This window comes from Rhinatrema bivittatum, chromosome 15, assembly GCF_901001135.1.
Source record: "Rhinatrema bivittatum chromosome 15, aRhiBiv1.1, whole genome shotgun sequence".
NCBI classification, from domain to species: domain Eukaryota; kingdom Metazoa; phylum Chordata; class Amphibia; order Gymnophiona; family Rhinatrematidae; genus Rhinatrema; species Rhinatrema bivittatum.
The window spans coordinates 49,920,159-49,937,191 of record NC_042629.1 but is presented as its reverse complement, the minus strand read 5'-3'; the positions used below and the strand labels follow the sequence as shown (position 1 = coordinate 49,937,191).

At 41.7% G+C, this 17,033-nt stretch overlaps 1 protein-coding gene across 4 annotated transcripts in view; it reads right to left on the bottom strand.

Moving 5' to 3' along the window:
• The window catches only part of ST3GAL6 (ST3 beta-galactoside alpha-2,3-sialyltransferase 6), a 127,225-nt gene that overhangs the window by 61,280 nt on the left and 48,912 nt on the right, over positions 1 to 17,033 (bottom strand). For all 4 annotated transcript variants that reach the window (XM_029577794.1, XM_029577792.1, XM_029577791.1 and 1 more), the window contains one exon: positions 1,157 to 1,352. In XM_029577794.1, coding sequence (XP_029433654.1) covers positions 1,157 to 1,166 — 10 coding nt within the window. In that variant the 5' untranslated portion in view covers positions 1,167 to 1,352. The remainder of the gene's footprint in view (positions 1 to 1,156; positions 1,353 to 17,033) is intronic.

Genomic DNA, 17,033 nt, shown 5'->3' with positions numbered 1-17,033 from the left:
TAAAGTGGGTCTCCTGGGAGCTTATTTATCTCCATCATTTGGTGCCCAGAGCCCTACTGGTCACACTTCTGTCCCACAAGCTAGCTACTTTTCATTAACAGCACAAGTAAGCATGGCAGTAACTTCTATCATGTAGGCGGATTTCCTGCCACAGTGGTTATTCTAGTTTGTGTGGCTTCTAACAACCTTCCACATGAGGGACAAGGACTTCTTCACATGCTGGAAAAAGAGAGCAATTTTCCACAGCTATATATATTTAGATAAGATGTTGACCGTTTTGAAAAATTCAAACACTGTGCTTAAAAAGGTGTTTTGTTTGCACCCAATGGCATAAACTTTGCTTTTGGGAGTGTGCTGCCATACGTTTGAATAACACAGGGATACATACTGGAGAAAAAATGTATCTTGACTTTTATTTGTATAAGGACAATAACTTTGTCCACTCTGGAGGACAAGTTTTGTGCAAGAAATATTACTGTCTGAAGTACCTATGAGAATAAATTTGGCACACTCTGCCAGTCCATCCACCACACATATGCCTGCACATGTTCCCAACAGTCCTGGTTATTGATGCACTATACTGGTCTAGAAAGTTATTACATTAATGTTTTTTGATAATTAAAAGAAAAAAAGGAGGATTCTTTCAGGGAAACATGATGAACAGGGAGTGCAAGCATATAAAAATTAATTCATTCTGAAAGTCTGTCTACAATTAGTTTTTCCTCCTTCAGTTCTAATGCCAAAAGATTTACTTAAACAATGTTTTCTTATTCTAATCCTCCTCTTAGTTATGTTTCTAGGCCAAAAGGAAGAGAACGCAATATCCTATTTCTGTGGCAACCGTTTACCACCAGGGCAGCTAACACCGCAACATAAAGAGCTGCAGATTTGCAATTGCAAAGATTTAAAAATCTATGCACCATCTTCCTTTCAACTGCTAGAAAAAAATACAAAGCAAACGTCAAGTTCAATACAAAACACTATTGAGAGAATAAAAAAAAGATCCCTACACTTCCAAGAATCCTTGGACAAACTGAATTGAACAATACCAAATACCAAAAATGTTCAGGATGAATAGTCCGTTCCAGACCCTGTATTTCCAAAACAGGGGGGGGGGAAACGACACCAGGAAAAAAAAGCTGCTTTGAATACAAACCTTTTGGCATCCTTGCTGATTTGTCAGGCAGATCAGATTAAGACATTTTCTTTCCAGTTCTCAAATACATGGTATTAGTATAAACAAGATTCACTCTGCTCTCCTTCTCTAACTCTCCTTAATGAAGGCTGCAGCTCCAACTGGACTTAACCTCCTTGCCTCAAGCACAGCACAAGCTAGTTGAATGTGATCGTTTCTGTTCAAAGAAAATATGAACATGTTTAGCACAGCAAATCCAAAGTAAAATGGTTGATTTAAAAAAAAATAAAAAAATCAATCAATCATAAAAGATAAAGGATAATGATTAACATCAGGAGATAAGGGTGCAGTAATGTGATAAGCAATAAGGGGGCACAATTCAAAGGTTTTTCTCTCAGTTTCAAAACCAAGACACAAAGCAAAATGGTAAAATGTAGCCCATTTTGTGCAGTTAAGAAATTAACACTTTGAAGCACCTTTAGTTTTTCTCACCTTCACGAGCTTCTTTTAGAAAAAAAAAATTGCAAAGTTGATAGTTTGTGTACATTCTTATGATAAATAAAATATAAATGCATGTCTTTAAGTGAATTTTAAATAAATTACATGACCAATAAATGGCTTCAATATCACTGAATTTTTTTCTGGCCTGGTAGTTCCCTCCAGCAACTTTTGGCATCCAGTTTAATCAAAACCAGCCTCAACTGGGTTACTGTGTCACAAGCCTTCATTGATAACTACCCTGTTTTTTTTGTTTTTTTTTAACCTTTCCCATCTCAGCCTGGCCATTACAGTCAGATTCCTCAGACCAAGGCAACAGGCCACAGTTCTCTTTAGAGCCCATTAGGCACGGACCCAAGAGTCTGGTCACTAAGGTATCACTGCTGCATGAAGACCAGGAATCCCTTCCTCCTTCAGGTTGTAAGCGTTGCCTCTGCAGCTTTGTCAGCTAGCCTAAGGGAATGGAATCTAGGCACAGGAATTAAAAAAAAAAAAATCAGGTTTTCTGTATGGCAGTGCATAAGTGTTGCCACTGAGACAGCTGTCTTTAGGGACAATCAAACTTTATACTTCTACACTTCTCATGGGTTGCTTGTCTGCACAAAAACAGTCATACTATATTAGTCGATGAAAATACGATAAAAAAAAAAAACCCAATGAAAAAATGCATCTTCCAACACTACTACTGAGTTCACAAAAAAAGCACCATACAATACATTGCTTGGTCAGCATGGATTAGTTTTAAATCAGATATTTTAGTCTGATTCATTTATGCAGAAAGGAAAAATTAACTGTTAAGAGAAAATGTGCACGGTACTAGCAAATCAATGTTTTACAAAGCTCCTTCTGGAGATCCCCAATAGTCAAACTGAGAGAAGTTTCCAGGTTACAAGTGAAGCCTGAAGAATAATTTAAAAAAATATATTAATAGTTTATGGAATTGTACAATTCTACATCTTTTCAAGTCCAAATAAGGTCACCCCACTGAAAGTTTTCATGTGCATCTTAGGATGAATATATTACTACAGAAAATGTAGGTGATTATATGCTTTGACACAGAATGAAAAATACCAGTGTGCAGCAAAGCATGCTACTATATACCTCACTGAGTTTCAAAGCAAAACTTTTCACATAACTCAGTCAGGAATTTTAGTGGAAGCAAAAGGATAGCAGAGAGAAAGACATTATGAGTTCAGAGTTAGTCATTTACGACCGTGTAGCATGAGCACCTGCTTCCAGTTTACATAAAGGAAGCAAGCCCAAAGCTGTCTGTACTGAGAAACACCTTGAATATTAAGCAGCAGCAATTAGAAACCCAGAGCCAACTGACCCATGTTTATGACCTGAACCTAAGCTTTCTCTTTGAAAAGCAAGTTAAATGGTTTAGAACATAAGATATCCCATACTGGGTCAGATCAAGGGTCCATCAAGTCCAGTATCCTGTTCCAACAGTGGCCAATCTAAGTCACAAGTACCAGGTAAGTACCCAAACATTAAATAAATCCTATGCTACTAATGCCAGCAACAATCAGTGGCTATTCGCTATTGATTAATAGAAGTTTATGGATTTCTCCTCCAGGAACTTATCCAAACTTTTTTTAATCATAGCTCCACTAGCTGCCTAAACCATATCCTCTGGCAACAAATTCCAGAGCTTAATTGTGCACTGAGTGAAAACAAATTTTCTCCGATTAGTTTTAAATGTGCTATACATTAAAATCATCGGCTAAGTGTACTGCGGCAGTGAAAAAAGCAAACAGATTGTTAGGAATCATTAGGAAGGAAATGGCAAATAAAACGTAGGATGTCATAATGCCTCTGTATCACTCAATGGTTAGACCGTACCTTGAATACTATTGGCAATTCTGGTTGCCACATTTAAAAAAAAAAAAAAAAAAAAAAAAAAGATATAGTTGCACTGGAGAAAGTACAGAGAAGGGCAACCAAAATAATAAAGGGCATGGAATGGCTCCCCTATGAGGAAAGGCTAAAGAGGTTAGGACTTTTCAGCTTGGAGAAGAGACGGCTGAGGGGACATATGATAGAGGTCTACAAAATTTTGAACGGACTTGAATGGGTAAATGTGGAATGGTTGTTTACCCTTTGGATAATACAAGGACTGGGGGCACTCCATGAAGTTAGCAAGTAGCACATTTAAAACTAATCAGAGAAAATTCTTTTTCACTCAATACATAATTAAGCTCTGGAATTTGTTGCCAGAGGATGTGGATCTCTGACAGAAAAACCCTGCCTTGCTTCATGCTGAAATGAACACAGAGATACTCCAGCATCTGAGATGGACTATAAATTGCTCTTGACCAAGTTCACCACCCAACCTAGTTCCTGCGCAAGGCTTGAAAACTCTCTTCCAAGCTTTTGGCCCAAATTAGCCAATCGTCATCTAGGTACGGGTGGACCAGAACACCATCCTCTCTCAACACTGCCGTAGCGGCAGTGTTGAGAGAGGATGGTGGAGAAGGTTCTGGGGGGGCAGTGGCCAAACCAAAGGGTAGTGCTCGAAACTGTCACCCCAAGACGGCGAGCCGCAGAAACAGTTGATGCTCCAGTCGAATGGGAATATATAAATATGCCTCTGACAAATCCAGAGATGTAAGAAACTCCCCTGACCATACTGCCATTACCACCAAATGTAAGGTTTCCTTGTGGAAATGAGTCACTCACAAATAATGACTGACTCCCTTTAAATCCAGCATGGGTCGAAAAGAGCCCTCCTTCTTGGGAACAACAAAATAAATAGAACAACAGTCTGTATTTTCTTGTGACTTGGATACTGAATCACAGCCCGTAAGCTCAGGAGCCTTGACAACGTAGTCTCCACTTCCTGCATCTTTTGTGGGGAGCTGCAAGGAGACTCCATGAAGACATCCTGAGGAATACTGAGAAGCTCCAGAGCACAGCCATCCTTTATCACCTCCAGAACCCATTGGTCTGACATGATCCTGACCCACCTCTGATAAAACAGAGATAGACGACCCCCTATCTCCTGCTCCAGGAGGTGGGTCAGTTCACCTTCATTGAGGGGGGTTGGGAGCAGGGGCGGATTGACCTATCAGGGGATCGGGCATCCCCCGGTGGGCGGGTCTAACTGGTCACGTGGTCTCGACCGCGTGGCTCTTCCTCAGCCCAGCCTCAGCGCCTCCCAGCCAGCCCCCGCCATTAGACCAAGCCAGCGTGGGCCGAAGAAATGAAAATCGAGGCCGGCGGAGGCCGAAGAAAAGAAGATCAGCCAGCCCCCGTGGAAGACCAAGCTGGCAGGGGCCGAAGAAAAGAAGATGAGAGCCTCCCAGCCAGCCCCCGCCAGAGACCAAGTCGGCAGGGGGCCGACTAAATTAAAATCGAGGCCGACGGCGGCGGCCGAAGAAAAGAAGATGGGCGCCTCCCAGCCAGCCTCAAGCGGGGGCTGGCTGGGCAGCGCCTATCTTCTTTTCTTCGGCCCCCGCCGGCCTCTATTTTAATTTCTTCGGCCCCGCCGACCTCTATTTTAATTTCTTCGGCCCCCGCTGGAGACCAAGAGGGCTGAAGAAATTAAAATAGAGGCCGGTGGGAGCCGAAGAAATTGAAATAGAGGCCGGTGGGGGCCAGTTTAAAAAAAAATGAAATGTGATAGTACATATACCTCAACTTTTGTGCTGGTAGTGCAACTTTTGAAAAGTTGGATGAAAGATTAAATTACTGAATGTTAAGCATCCCTCGTCTGGAAAATAAAATTTAGCAAAGTGGGTAGAGACAAATACTAAAGCAAAAAAAATTAAACTATTTAAAATGTTCATCTTAGCAAAATCACAAATTTAAGATACTGATGCCAGGTGGGGTTTGTTTGGGTTTTTTTAAGCATAATTTAAGCATGAAGACTAGAATAGTTCCAATCTGAAACTGTTTTGCCATTTTTTTTTTGCCATTTCCCTATCCTCCAGGGAATAAGGATCGCCTTCCTCATCCGTGCCATCCAGGTTCCCATCAGTGTGATCCTCGATAGGCAGAGACACCTTCCTACGTTTACCATGGCAACAGCCTTGCAGGATTACGCAGCTTGCGATTCTGAACTTTCAAGTTTGGCCAGCTCTGCCGAATGTGCCTGTAGAAAGGACTGCAGCCCTTGAAAAAATTTCACCCAAGAGAAGGCAGGAGAGTCCATACAAAACAAGGGGTCATCATTCTGGTGCCCAATGAGTTGCCCTCCCCTGCTGATGAACCACTTAGGGGAGTCTCAAAACCAGGCAAAACTTCTGACAGATCCTCTCTGGTTCCCTTCCAGTAACCTGCCGGGAAATGCCAGTCAGCAAAATCAATTGGAGACAACTCGCCATGAGCTTCCAAGCAGCACTGACAAAGATGAGTGGGGACCCCCGGCTGAGATGCCTGAATATAGCAAACAATGCAAATCACAAGGCGTTTAGGCTTCTTTGCTACTAGTGCCATAGATAAGGACATCCAGTAGCAGCACGCTCAACAAGTGTTTGACAATAGGACACCCAAGTACAGGACATATATATTTGTACTACACAGAAACAGAGAAATGACAGCAGAAAGGGACCAAATGGTCCATCTAGTCTCCCAAGCAAGCTTATGGTAGTATCTGCCGCACTGTGATTACCCCCCATGCTTATCAGCTTCCCAAACTGTAAAGGTCAGGGCCCTTGTTGGTTACTGTCTGAATTGCACTTGCTCGCCCCCCTATTTCCCCCAATAGGTTTGCGTCGTTTTTTCAAAAGAGATTAGTGATTTAGGATCCCTTTTAGTCCATCTACCCAAGCCTAGTGATCTTAATACTGATGGCAATGACCCACATTGGTCCTCTTTTGAAGAAGTTAGTGGGGAAGAAATTGTGTCCATGATAAAGAGTATGAGCTCATCAACCTGTGCCCTTTATCCCTGCCTGAATTTGCAGTAGACACTTCCACCAAACTGTCCCATGGTCTGACCATTTTCTTATTTCAATCTTAATTTTATCTAATCAGATGCAATCATCCTCCTCTAATAACAACACGTGGCTTTGTTGACTCTCAAGACTTAGCCAGTGAGCTTACTCCTCTACTTGAAAAAAATAAAGATGAAACAGCTTTAGGTTTTCTAGCTCTGTGGGATAATGCCTTGCAAATTCTACCTCGACAAATTGTGTCCTATTAAAATATTTAGAAAGAACTGTCACCATAATTGACCCTGGTTTTCTAATATCCTCCAGTGTAAAAAAATGTAAACTAAGGAGGCTGGAACGGAGATGGTGTCGTTTCTATATACCGAGAACCTATCCTAATACAAAAATCATCTCATAGCTTACCAAAATGAAATCCTGAAAACAAAAAAATAATACATATATTCGAAACTAGCAACATCTTTTAATAAACTGATTGAATTATATTAACTGTTAAATCAAATTATTAAGCCCGCCTTAAACTCATCTGTACCCCCTGCAACAGATTTAAATCTGAATACCGTGGACATGTTTGACAAATACTTTATCGACAAAGTGAATAAAATTAGAAGCTCCATTACAACTCCTACTCACACAACAGATGATGAATTCCATCCTGACAACGCTCCTTGGGCAATTTAATACCATCACATAAGAAGACATAATTGAATGTATTTCAAACATGAACTCCTCATCCTGCTGCTTAAACCCCAGTTCTACAGAACTCTTAAAATCAATAAAAACTGATACCTGTAACTTTATTATGCGATTGATCAATGCCTCACTTAATGAAGGTTATATCCCAGACCCTTAAGAGAGCCATAGTTCAGCCTATCCTTAAAAAAAACAACACCAATCCCTCAGCGTTGACAAATTACCGGCCAATATTCTCCTTGTCATACATTGCCAAGATCCTCGAAATATTATTATTTTTAATTTTTATATACCGGTGTTCCTGTATGACATAAAATCACATCGGTTTACATTTAAACTGAGAACAACAAGTTCGCCTGGAGGCGGTACATGGAACAGGGGATACAAACTGGGATGTGGGAAAACTACAATTTAGAAAAATACAATTAACTACATGAGGAAATGTGCATAATAATATTGGGTAATAAATGGGAAATACATCTTGGGTGAGTAACAGTCAATGTATTGCCGAGGAGAATACAGTAAGGGTCCAGCATGCCACCCAGTAGTCTTAATGGGCTCAGAAAGTAGGAGAAGGTAGAGGAATGGGCAGGCTGGATGCGAGCAGGGAGTTTATGTTCCTGGAAAAGCTTGGCTGAAAAGCCAGGTTTTAAGTTTCTTTCTGAAAGTCATATGGCAAGGTTCTTGTCGGATGTCTGGAGGGAGCGCATTCCACTGAGTGGGGCCTGCTGAAGAAAAGGAACATTTCCTTAGGGAAGATTTTGCTGAGGGGGGTGTAGAGTGTGTCTTTGTATTTACCTCTGATGGGTTTGGAAGATGTGTTGGGGCGCAGTTGGGAGCTTAGGTAGAGTGGGGCGATGTTGTGCGTTGTTTTATGAATAATTGTGAGAACTTTGAAGATGATCCTGGATCCCCAAGCAGTTGACCTCCTTCACCGACTGCAATAATGTACTAGACCAATATCAATTTGGTTTTTGCAAATTTTATAATACTGAATTACTATTGCTCTCTAGTTTTGATATCATAAGATGTGGTTTTGAACATGGTACTAGCTTCATTATGGTGCTGCTAGACATCTCTGCAGCATTTGACACAATTGACCACAGTATATTGCTAAACGGCTTGAGCACAATAGGACTAACAGGGAAGGTATTGACTTGGTTCAACTCCTTTTTGTCAAACCGCGCTTTGCAAGTTAAAATTGAATCGTACACCTCATCCTGGCAGACAGTTGCATCTGGAGTACCCCAAGACTCCGCATTGTCAGCAATGTTATTTAACATCTATATGACACTAATATGCCGAATACGTGCAAATCTTGACCTTCACTATAGATTATGTGCAGATGATATACAATTTTTCTTTGCTATTAAAACATGGATACAAACTGAACAAGCTCTTTTGAATTATCTCACTACTATTCAAAATTGGCTCTCTCAAAATAAGCTATCATTGAACATCCAAAAATCTGAAATAATACACCACACAAGATTCCCATTATGAAATGCCCCATCTGAACTTATTATTAATGGTCAAAGTATTCAAATGATGAAATCTGTTCGAAATCTTGGCATACAAATTGATCCATTATTAAGTATGAATGTTCAAATTAAAAGTCTAACCCAGACTTCCTATCACAAATTGAACCTGTTACGACACCTCAAGCCATTTCTGGATCCCGCTGATTTCTGTACAGCTTTACAGGTATTGTTATTGTTTAGTATAGATTACTGAAATTCTTTATTCATTGGCTTGCCTAAATATACTCTCCACCCATTACAGATTATCCAAAACTCTGCAGTTCATTAACTGACTGACATACCAGTTTGTGAGCACACTACCCAAATTTTACAGCAACTCCAGAATTCAATATAAACTTGCCACAATTGTACATTCTCTCATACATAATGTTCAATCACCATGGATAAACGCCATCATGAAAATACATTCTATGACGAGATCCCTCCAATCAGCAAATCAGAATATTCTGGATATCCCTTCCCCTAAAATCGCGCATCTGGACGAAACTAGGGAATTTGGAATTTGTTACCAAATGAACTGAGAAACCTAAAAGATTCTAGATTTTTTAAGAAAGCTTTAAAGACTTTTTTTAAATTTAAACTTGCTTTAATGTCTAAATCTAAGTGTATGATTATTTGATTACTCGCTGCTATACAATTTTGTGACTTTGTCACCACGTTTTAAAAACATCTGTTAATGTGACATTATAACCCGCCCTGAATATAGGAAGGGCGGGCAGTAAATGTTTTAAATAAATAAATAATAAATAAATCATGAGAACCTTAATAGGCGACATCTATGAACCACTCTCTAGAATAATTAATTTTTCTCTCTTCACTGGCACTCTTCCCTCCGTATTCAAAGAAGCTTCCATACGTTCTCTTCTCAAAAAGCCACTCTCGACGCCGCCTTGCCTCACGATACGGCCTGGAACGCCACCCTACATGCCGCTCCTGCCCGGTATCTCCTAGGCGCGCACTCGTGCCTCTTGGACATTTAAAGGACCCACGTCAGGAAAAGCCCCATGGCCATTCCTGATGATGGCATGCCTGCAGCCCTATAAAAGGGTTCCTCAGTCACTTCCTGGTTGCCTTCGCAAGGAGTTGCTTCGCCCTTGGAGTTCCTGTTCCAGCTCTTGCTCCAGGAGTCGTTTGAGTTCTTGATCTTTGTTTTTTCAAGGTCTTCATGGGAGCTCCTCTATATCAACGGCCTTACTGAAATCTATGCCTGATCCAACTCTCTGGTCACTCAAAAAAATTAATCAGATTCCTCTGACAAGATCTACCTTTGGTAAAACCATGCTAGCAGAGAGTCCCTGCTCTTCGCTTTTATACTAACATTAGAACATGTGGAAAACAGCACCGGATTAGTATCTTGCTCATCAAACAGTGCTTTAATGTCTAACTTGGCTTTTTATGTTACTGGATTTTCTGTTTCCCCACAGAATACTGAAGCCATTGTCTGAATTAATACCAATTTTAAACTTTTCTCCGTTGCTATCTGTGTTTCAGAAAATCTCCATCATGCTGAATATATTATCTAGAAAAATAAAAGGTGTAAATGGTGCTAAGCACTATTAGGCTACAACAGTACAAAAACACTAAACTGAAGTACACAGACTAATACTTCCTGTCTTCCCTAACAATGAAATATTTTCAAAATATGTTCCCATCATTGTGTATTGCACCGAGGAGAACATGTAACATATTCTCATCAAGTACAGCTGTCAGGTCTTTGAAAGGACTATTGTTTAAGTGCTGCCTTACATCAGTGGCTCCCAACTTTTTTTTTTTATGTCTCAGCACATTTAGCAATAGATTCACTTTTTCATGACCAACACCATTTTTCTTCCCTCTCAACCCCAAGCACCAGCACTTCTTGTCCCTGCCTCCTCTCCAACCCCTGACATCATCCTTTCCTTTCCCTTCGCTCCCACCACTTCCCTGGCATTACTCAGGGAATTGAAAGGGCTAGATAAACTGGATGGACAGGTAGACTAGATGGGCCATATGGTCTTTTTCTGCTATTACGTTTCTATGTTTCCTATCCCGCTCCCCCTCCCAGCATCACCATCCTCTTTACACTCTCCCGGTGTCACCATCTTCCTTCTACCCCCCCCCCCCCCCACCCCTCATCACCAGCTTCCCTTACCTCCCCCTCCCCCAACCCATCACCACCTTTCCCTGCCTTCCCTCTCCCATGCCCTAGCTTTGCCATATCCTACTCTACTTCTAAACTCCTGGCATCACCTTCCCTTCTCCTCTCATGTTTTCCTCCATCTGGCAAGATGATTTGGGTGAACAGCAAGTCTCACCTGCTGCTGCCTCCTCCTCTATGGGCTTCCTTCTAAACTGAGTAGGGCCATGAATTCTCACAAGACCCACAGGCCCCATGCAGTTCTAACTTTAGATGGAAGCTTGCAGGTAATAACAGACTCCTACCAGCTGAATGCAGCATGCAGGGAATTGGAGGGGGGGGGGGGGGGCGAGCGAAGAAAATATGTTTTGCCATTAGCAGCAGCAGTTGTGACCATCTCTCTGCAGGAGGAAAAATTTTGCAACACATTGGTTCAGAATGTACTCTGACTGCAGTATCAAAATTGACAAAGCACATTTGCTAACTATGGCCAGTAGAACACTGCTTTGACAAAAAACAAACACACATGCACCTTGAATTTCAGACAAAACATCTGCAATTTTATCTTCAATAGTCAAAATGAATTTACTCGGGGGAAATTTCACAGGCTTATTCTCTTTTCTTGGTTTGTTTTAGCAGACGTCTACAAGAGAATGCTAGCTCCAGGTCTCAAGTGCCACAAACACATCTGGTTTTTAAGATATACCAAATACACACATGAACCTTAAAACATCATTTTATACAAAAGAATTTCATGAATATTTATTGCAGACATCCTGAAAGCAGAGTTGCTTACCTGTAACAGCCGTTCTCACAGGTCAGCAGATGTTAGTCCTCACGTATGGGTGACATCAGGATGGAGCCCAATCACGGAACACTTTTGTCAAAGTTTCTAGAACTTTGACTGGCACCTACTGGGCATGCCCAGCACTGCACTAACCCTGCATCCAGCAGGGGTCCCCCTTCAGTCTCTTTATATAGCAAAAGTACGTGCGAAAAATAAAATAAGAAAACGTAAACTAACCCAACTCCGCGGGGTGGCGGGTGGGTTTCATGAGGACCAACATCCTGCTGTCCTGTGAGAACACCTGTTACAGGTAAGCAACTCTGCTTGACACCCAGGGCAGCTGCCGCCCCTCCAGTCCAGACTCTGGAGTCTGTCTATGCATGAGGTATCCATTTCTCTCTGTGTGTCTGTCTGGGTATGGGGTATCTCATGTATGTATATGTGAGTTTACTCCTTTCAGCAACTTGAAAAATAACAAAATGGATCTTTGGCAATGTGGCTGCCTGATAAATAATTAGTGAGTGAGCGAGTGTGTGTGTGTGCGCATATAGGAACCCATCTTGAGGGGCTCTAAGCAACTGCATGAACAGAAGGGGGGGGGGGGAGTTGTGTGGAATTTTGTGAAACATATAGCCATACCACACTTATGCTATAAGGCTACGCACGTAACCTGAGAAAATCTGCCCCTGCGTGCGCCGAGCCTATTTTGCATAGGCTTGGCAGCGCGCGCAAGCCCCGGGACGCACGTATGTCCCGGGGCTTCAAAATAGGGGCGGGAAGGGGGGGGGGGGGGTCCCAAGGCCTCCTTTGTTGCAGTCGGCCAGCGCACACAAGATACGCCTGCGTAAGAAATAAAATAAGGTGGGGGGGAGGGGGGGAGGGACTGAAAAAAAAAAGTTCCCTCCGATTTCGGAGCGGCCTCGGAGGGAACGGGGGAAAGCCATCGGGGATCCCCTACGGCTCGGCACGCGCAAGGTGCACAAGTGTGCACCCCCCTTGCGCGCACCGACCCCGGAGTTTTTAAACATGCGCTCGGCTGCTCGCGCATGTTATAAAATTGGGCGTAGATTTGTGCGCACCGGGTTGCGGGCACAAACCTACACCCGCTCATAAGTTTTAAAACCTGGCCCTTGGCCCCCAATTAGTGCTAAAGTATACTGCTTATTTACATGCACACAGAAAAGCAAGGAAGAAAAGCATCAGACAGACTGGTTTCAAGAACGCGTTTTAACAGATGACTAGAAGGGGTGTGTGGGGGCAAGGGGATTGAATGTGTTTGGGGTAGGGGGTTATGTGGGTGGAAGGGGTATGATTTTTTTTGTGGGTTATGTCTATGTGTAAGTAGTGGATGTGGTTGTGTGTGTGTGTGTGTGTAGTATGTGGAGGGGTTGTGTGCAGTGGTATGTCTAGAGGGGAATGGGTGGGTGCTGGGGGATGGATGTGTGTGTTTGGGTAGGTTTGTGTGTGGGAGGATAACGTGGCAGGGCTGTATGTGTAAGGGGAGTTGTGGGGTGTGACTTTTTTTCTGAGAGTATGGATGTGTGTAGGCTGTAGGTAAAACTGAAAAGCAATCCCATTTATTCTTGCTGTCTGTCTGGCGGCTAGGAGCATATGTATGTGTGGGGAGCAGGGGTATGTATGTATGTATATGAATGATTGTAGGTGGATGAGTGGGTGTGTGTGTGTCTGAGAGTATATGTATGTGGAGGCAGTGTGTGTGCGTGCACGCATTGTTGGAGGCACTTTTGTGCCATCCCACTTGTTGCTTCAGTTATTTTCCTTGTTTGTCTCTCTCTGCCTGTATTGATATGGGCAAAGTGCTGGAAGTGGGGAGTGCAGGTCAGCATGCTAACAATTTGAACAGCTTTATCAGTTTCCCTTTGTAAGCAATTGGGATGTTTTTAGAAACTCTGTTCTCTGGGGAAAAAAAAAAACCAGGATGTGATGTTTCTGGTTTTGAACTTGTCCAAGATATTCACATTTTCTTCCTGCACGTAAAATTGAGAGTTATTGGGCCTGCAGACAGATTGACATTGATCCTTTTTATGTATTTCTTTCCAACATTCCATATGTTAGAAAGCATAAAAAAATAAAAGTGCAAAATGTTTTTAAAAAATTCTCTACCAGCTGATCTAGAAGATCTCTCAGGTTCAGTAGTTAAATCTACATTTAGACATGTGACTCTGTCTAAATAAGCATAAAGCCACCAAAATAGTTTCAGAGTATGCTTGTGGTTTAACTGGCTCCACATGCATGTATACAAATTGAATGTTACCTCAATTTCAGGTTATCAAAAGGCGCTATAAAAGTCTGGATCAACATACAATAAGAATTGACACTCATGCCCCAGCTGATACAGAAATAGTGTAGAAAAACATCAGAATTCCAGTTTCTTAAGAAAACATCTTCTGAACCTGGTTCCCTTACTAAAGGGCCAATGTAATAAGACCCATGCTGAAATTTCCGCTGATTTTTCTGTGCAGATTTTTTTAGGCACACGCAGCAAAAACCAGCAGAAGTACAGTATGTAATAACGGCCACGTATGCTAATTAGATACGCGCATTAAATCCGCACACAAGAAACATAAGCACCATAATGCGTGCAGTAACATGCACTAATGGCCCTATGTAGTAAAATGCACAGACATCTGCGCAGAAACCCGCATGGACACCCATAGGCATGTGAACGCCTAAGACTGTTTCCCAGGGCAAAAGCCTTTCTTTTTTCAAAAAAAGGAATAAATTATTGGTCCAGAAGTTGTCGTGAAGGTGGGTAGAACAATATTTAACCCCTTCATGATCAGACTCCAACCTCCGGCAAGAGCGTGAAATGCATATCAGCAATTCTGCCTCATTGAGAAGCTGCCTTCTCTCTATCCATTCTGCTTGGCTGACCCACAAAAGAATCAAAAAACTGTCTCCACACAGTGCTTTCACTTATCTCCTGCCCTGATCCAGACGCTAAAAACTTGCATTAAAAAGCCCCCACTAACCCGATCTTCCTGCTAGTGTGGCTTCCTGCATTGCCTATGAATAGATAAACGCCTCCTTTGCATGCCATTAGCATGCATTCGCGCAGAAAAACCGCAGGTTTGCAAGCGCTCATGTACGTACTTTTTTTCCCCATGCACAAAACCCTCATTACATACCCATATAGGGCTTTGCGCGGGAAAACACATATACAAACGCGCGTATAGGCATGCACAAGCCCGCAGCAGTTTCAACACACCTTATTATTTCGGCCCTTAAATGAGGTGAAATAATGAGCTCATGTTGAGTTTCTAGGCTGGTGGATGAAATGCTAATATAGATATAGATATATATCTATATCTACGAGGGTAAGTCAGTAAGTAAGTCACAACTCTCTCTACTAAAGGTAATAAAACATATATCCGTAATGTTGTCATATTCCATAGATGGCAGCACCTTAGAAGTGCTTATGTACATAAATAGTTATTTAAACTGTGCATGCGCAGGGGCTGTGGACACAAGGAAAATGTTGTACAATTTTTATGGGCTAAGGGCTTAGTGGCAAAAGACATTCATAAAGAAATGCATCCAGTATATGGAGAGAAATGTCTCTCGCGTAAAGCAATTTATAACTGGACTGATAAATTTGCACAAGGACGTGCCATTGTGAACGACGAAACCAGACCTGGTCGACCTGTAGAGATTGCGACAGAGGCAACTGTGAAGCAGGTTGAAGAGATGGTTCGCGCTAACCGGAGGGTAACAATTGACGAAGTTGCCAAAGAAATTGGGTGTTCTCACGGATTAGCATATTCCTTAGTGCATGATGCATTGAACTTTCACAAAGTCTGTGCAAGATGGGTTCCCAAACAGCTGACCGAAGACAATAAGAACAAACGGATGGGTGTCTGTTTGGAAAATCTCTGCCGTTATGCAAATGAAGGTGAATCAATGATGGCACGTATTGTTACTGGTGACGAGTCGAGGGTGCATCACTATCAACCAGAAGTGAAACGCGATTCCATACAGTAGAAGCATCCACTATCACTGACACCGAGAAAGTTCAAGCTTGTGCCTTCTGCAGGAAAGGTGATGTTGACTGTGTTTTGGGGCAGAGATGGGATACTCTTAACCAGTTTTCAGAAGCGTGGTGAATCTGTTAATTCGGCTTCCTACTGTGCTACTCTATTAAAGCTTAAAGGAGCTATTCGTAGAAAACGCCCAGATCTGGAAAAAAAGAGGAGTGCTGATTCTTCACAATAATGCCAGACCACACACTTCGAATGAGACTCGTCTGACAATTGCAAACCTGCACTGGGAAGTCCTTGAACATCCACCATACAGTCCGGATTTGGCACCCAGCGATTTTCACTTGTTTGGCAAACTGAAAAGCCATCTTGGTGGTAAACATTTCACCAGCAATGAAGAAGTGGAACAAGAGGTGAAGCGCTGGTTACGATGCCTGCCAAAAGACTTTTACGCAGAAGGTTTTGATGGACTTTTCAAACGCTGGGACAAATGTATAAATGTTCGCGGCGATTACGTTGAAAAGTAGTTGGTTTTTCCAGAAAAACTGTTTGTGACTATATTCTGTATATTTCACAGTAAATAATTCATCTTTTGCATTTAAATAAATTTCATGAATATTAATCCCATGTATGTTTGTGACTTACTTACTGACTTACCCTCGTATATATATATATAATTTTATGTTTTGGGGTTTGTTTTGTTTTTTTCAAGTATCCTATTGCAATTCCCTCCTGCTGATATGTGAACTTGAAATTTCTATCCTGTTTCATAAGGAGGATTTTTCCCCAAACTGAGTTTACTTTTGTCTTCTTTTATGATATTGAACATGCTGTACAAATTTTCTTTAAAACTGTTTTACAGTGGATGTATATGAATTACCAAGAAAGTATGAATGCATATGTATAAAAAACCAACCCTGAATCAGGTATTCATTGTCTGTGGTCAACATCTGAAGCGGTGTGCCGCTTCTGTTTTATGTATTTATTCCTATTTATTACTTGCCTCTCCAAAGATTGCCCAAGACAGACTAAAAGCTAATGAGCACTCAGACCACAGTCTATGTTCCAACAGGGCTGTACTTATTTGCTCAGTTGTCCACGGTCCTAGTGGATTTCTATGCATAAAATCTTAAAATAAAAATCACTGTAACTTACTCTCAAACACCACATCTATTACACAAAATCTGTTTTCCCCAAAAATATTCTTTATTGTTAGCATATTTTCCTAAATGAGATAAGATAAGCATGACTTCAGTTTGGCATGCACATCTAGGTTTTTTTTCTAGAAACTCCTGCTCACAAAAACACAAAATAGTAGCATTTGGAAAAATCATGTTCTGACAAGTGAGGATTTCCTGTGGATCTATCTGA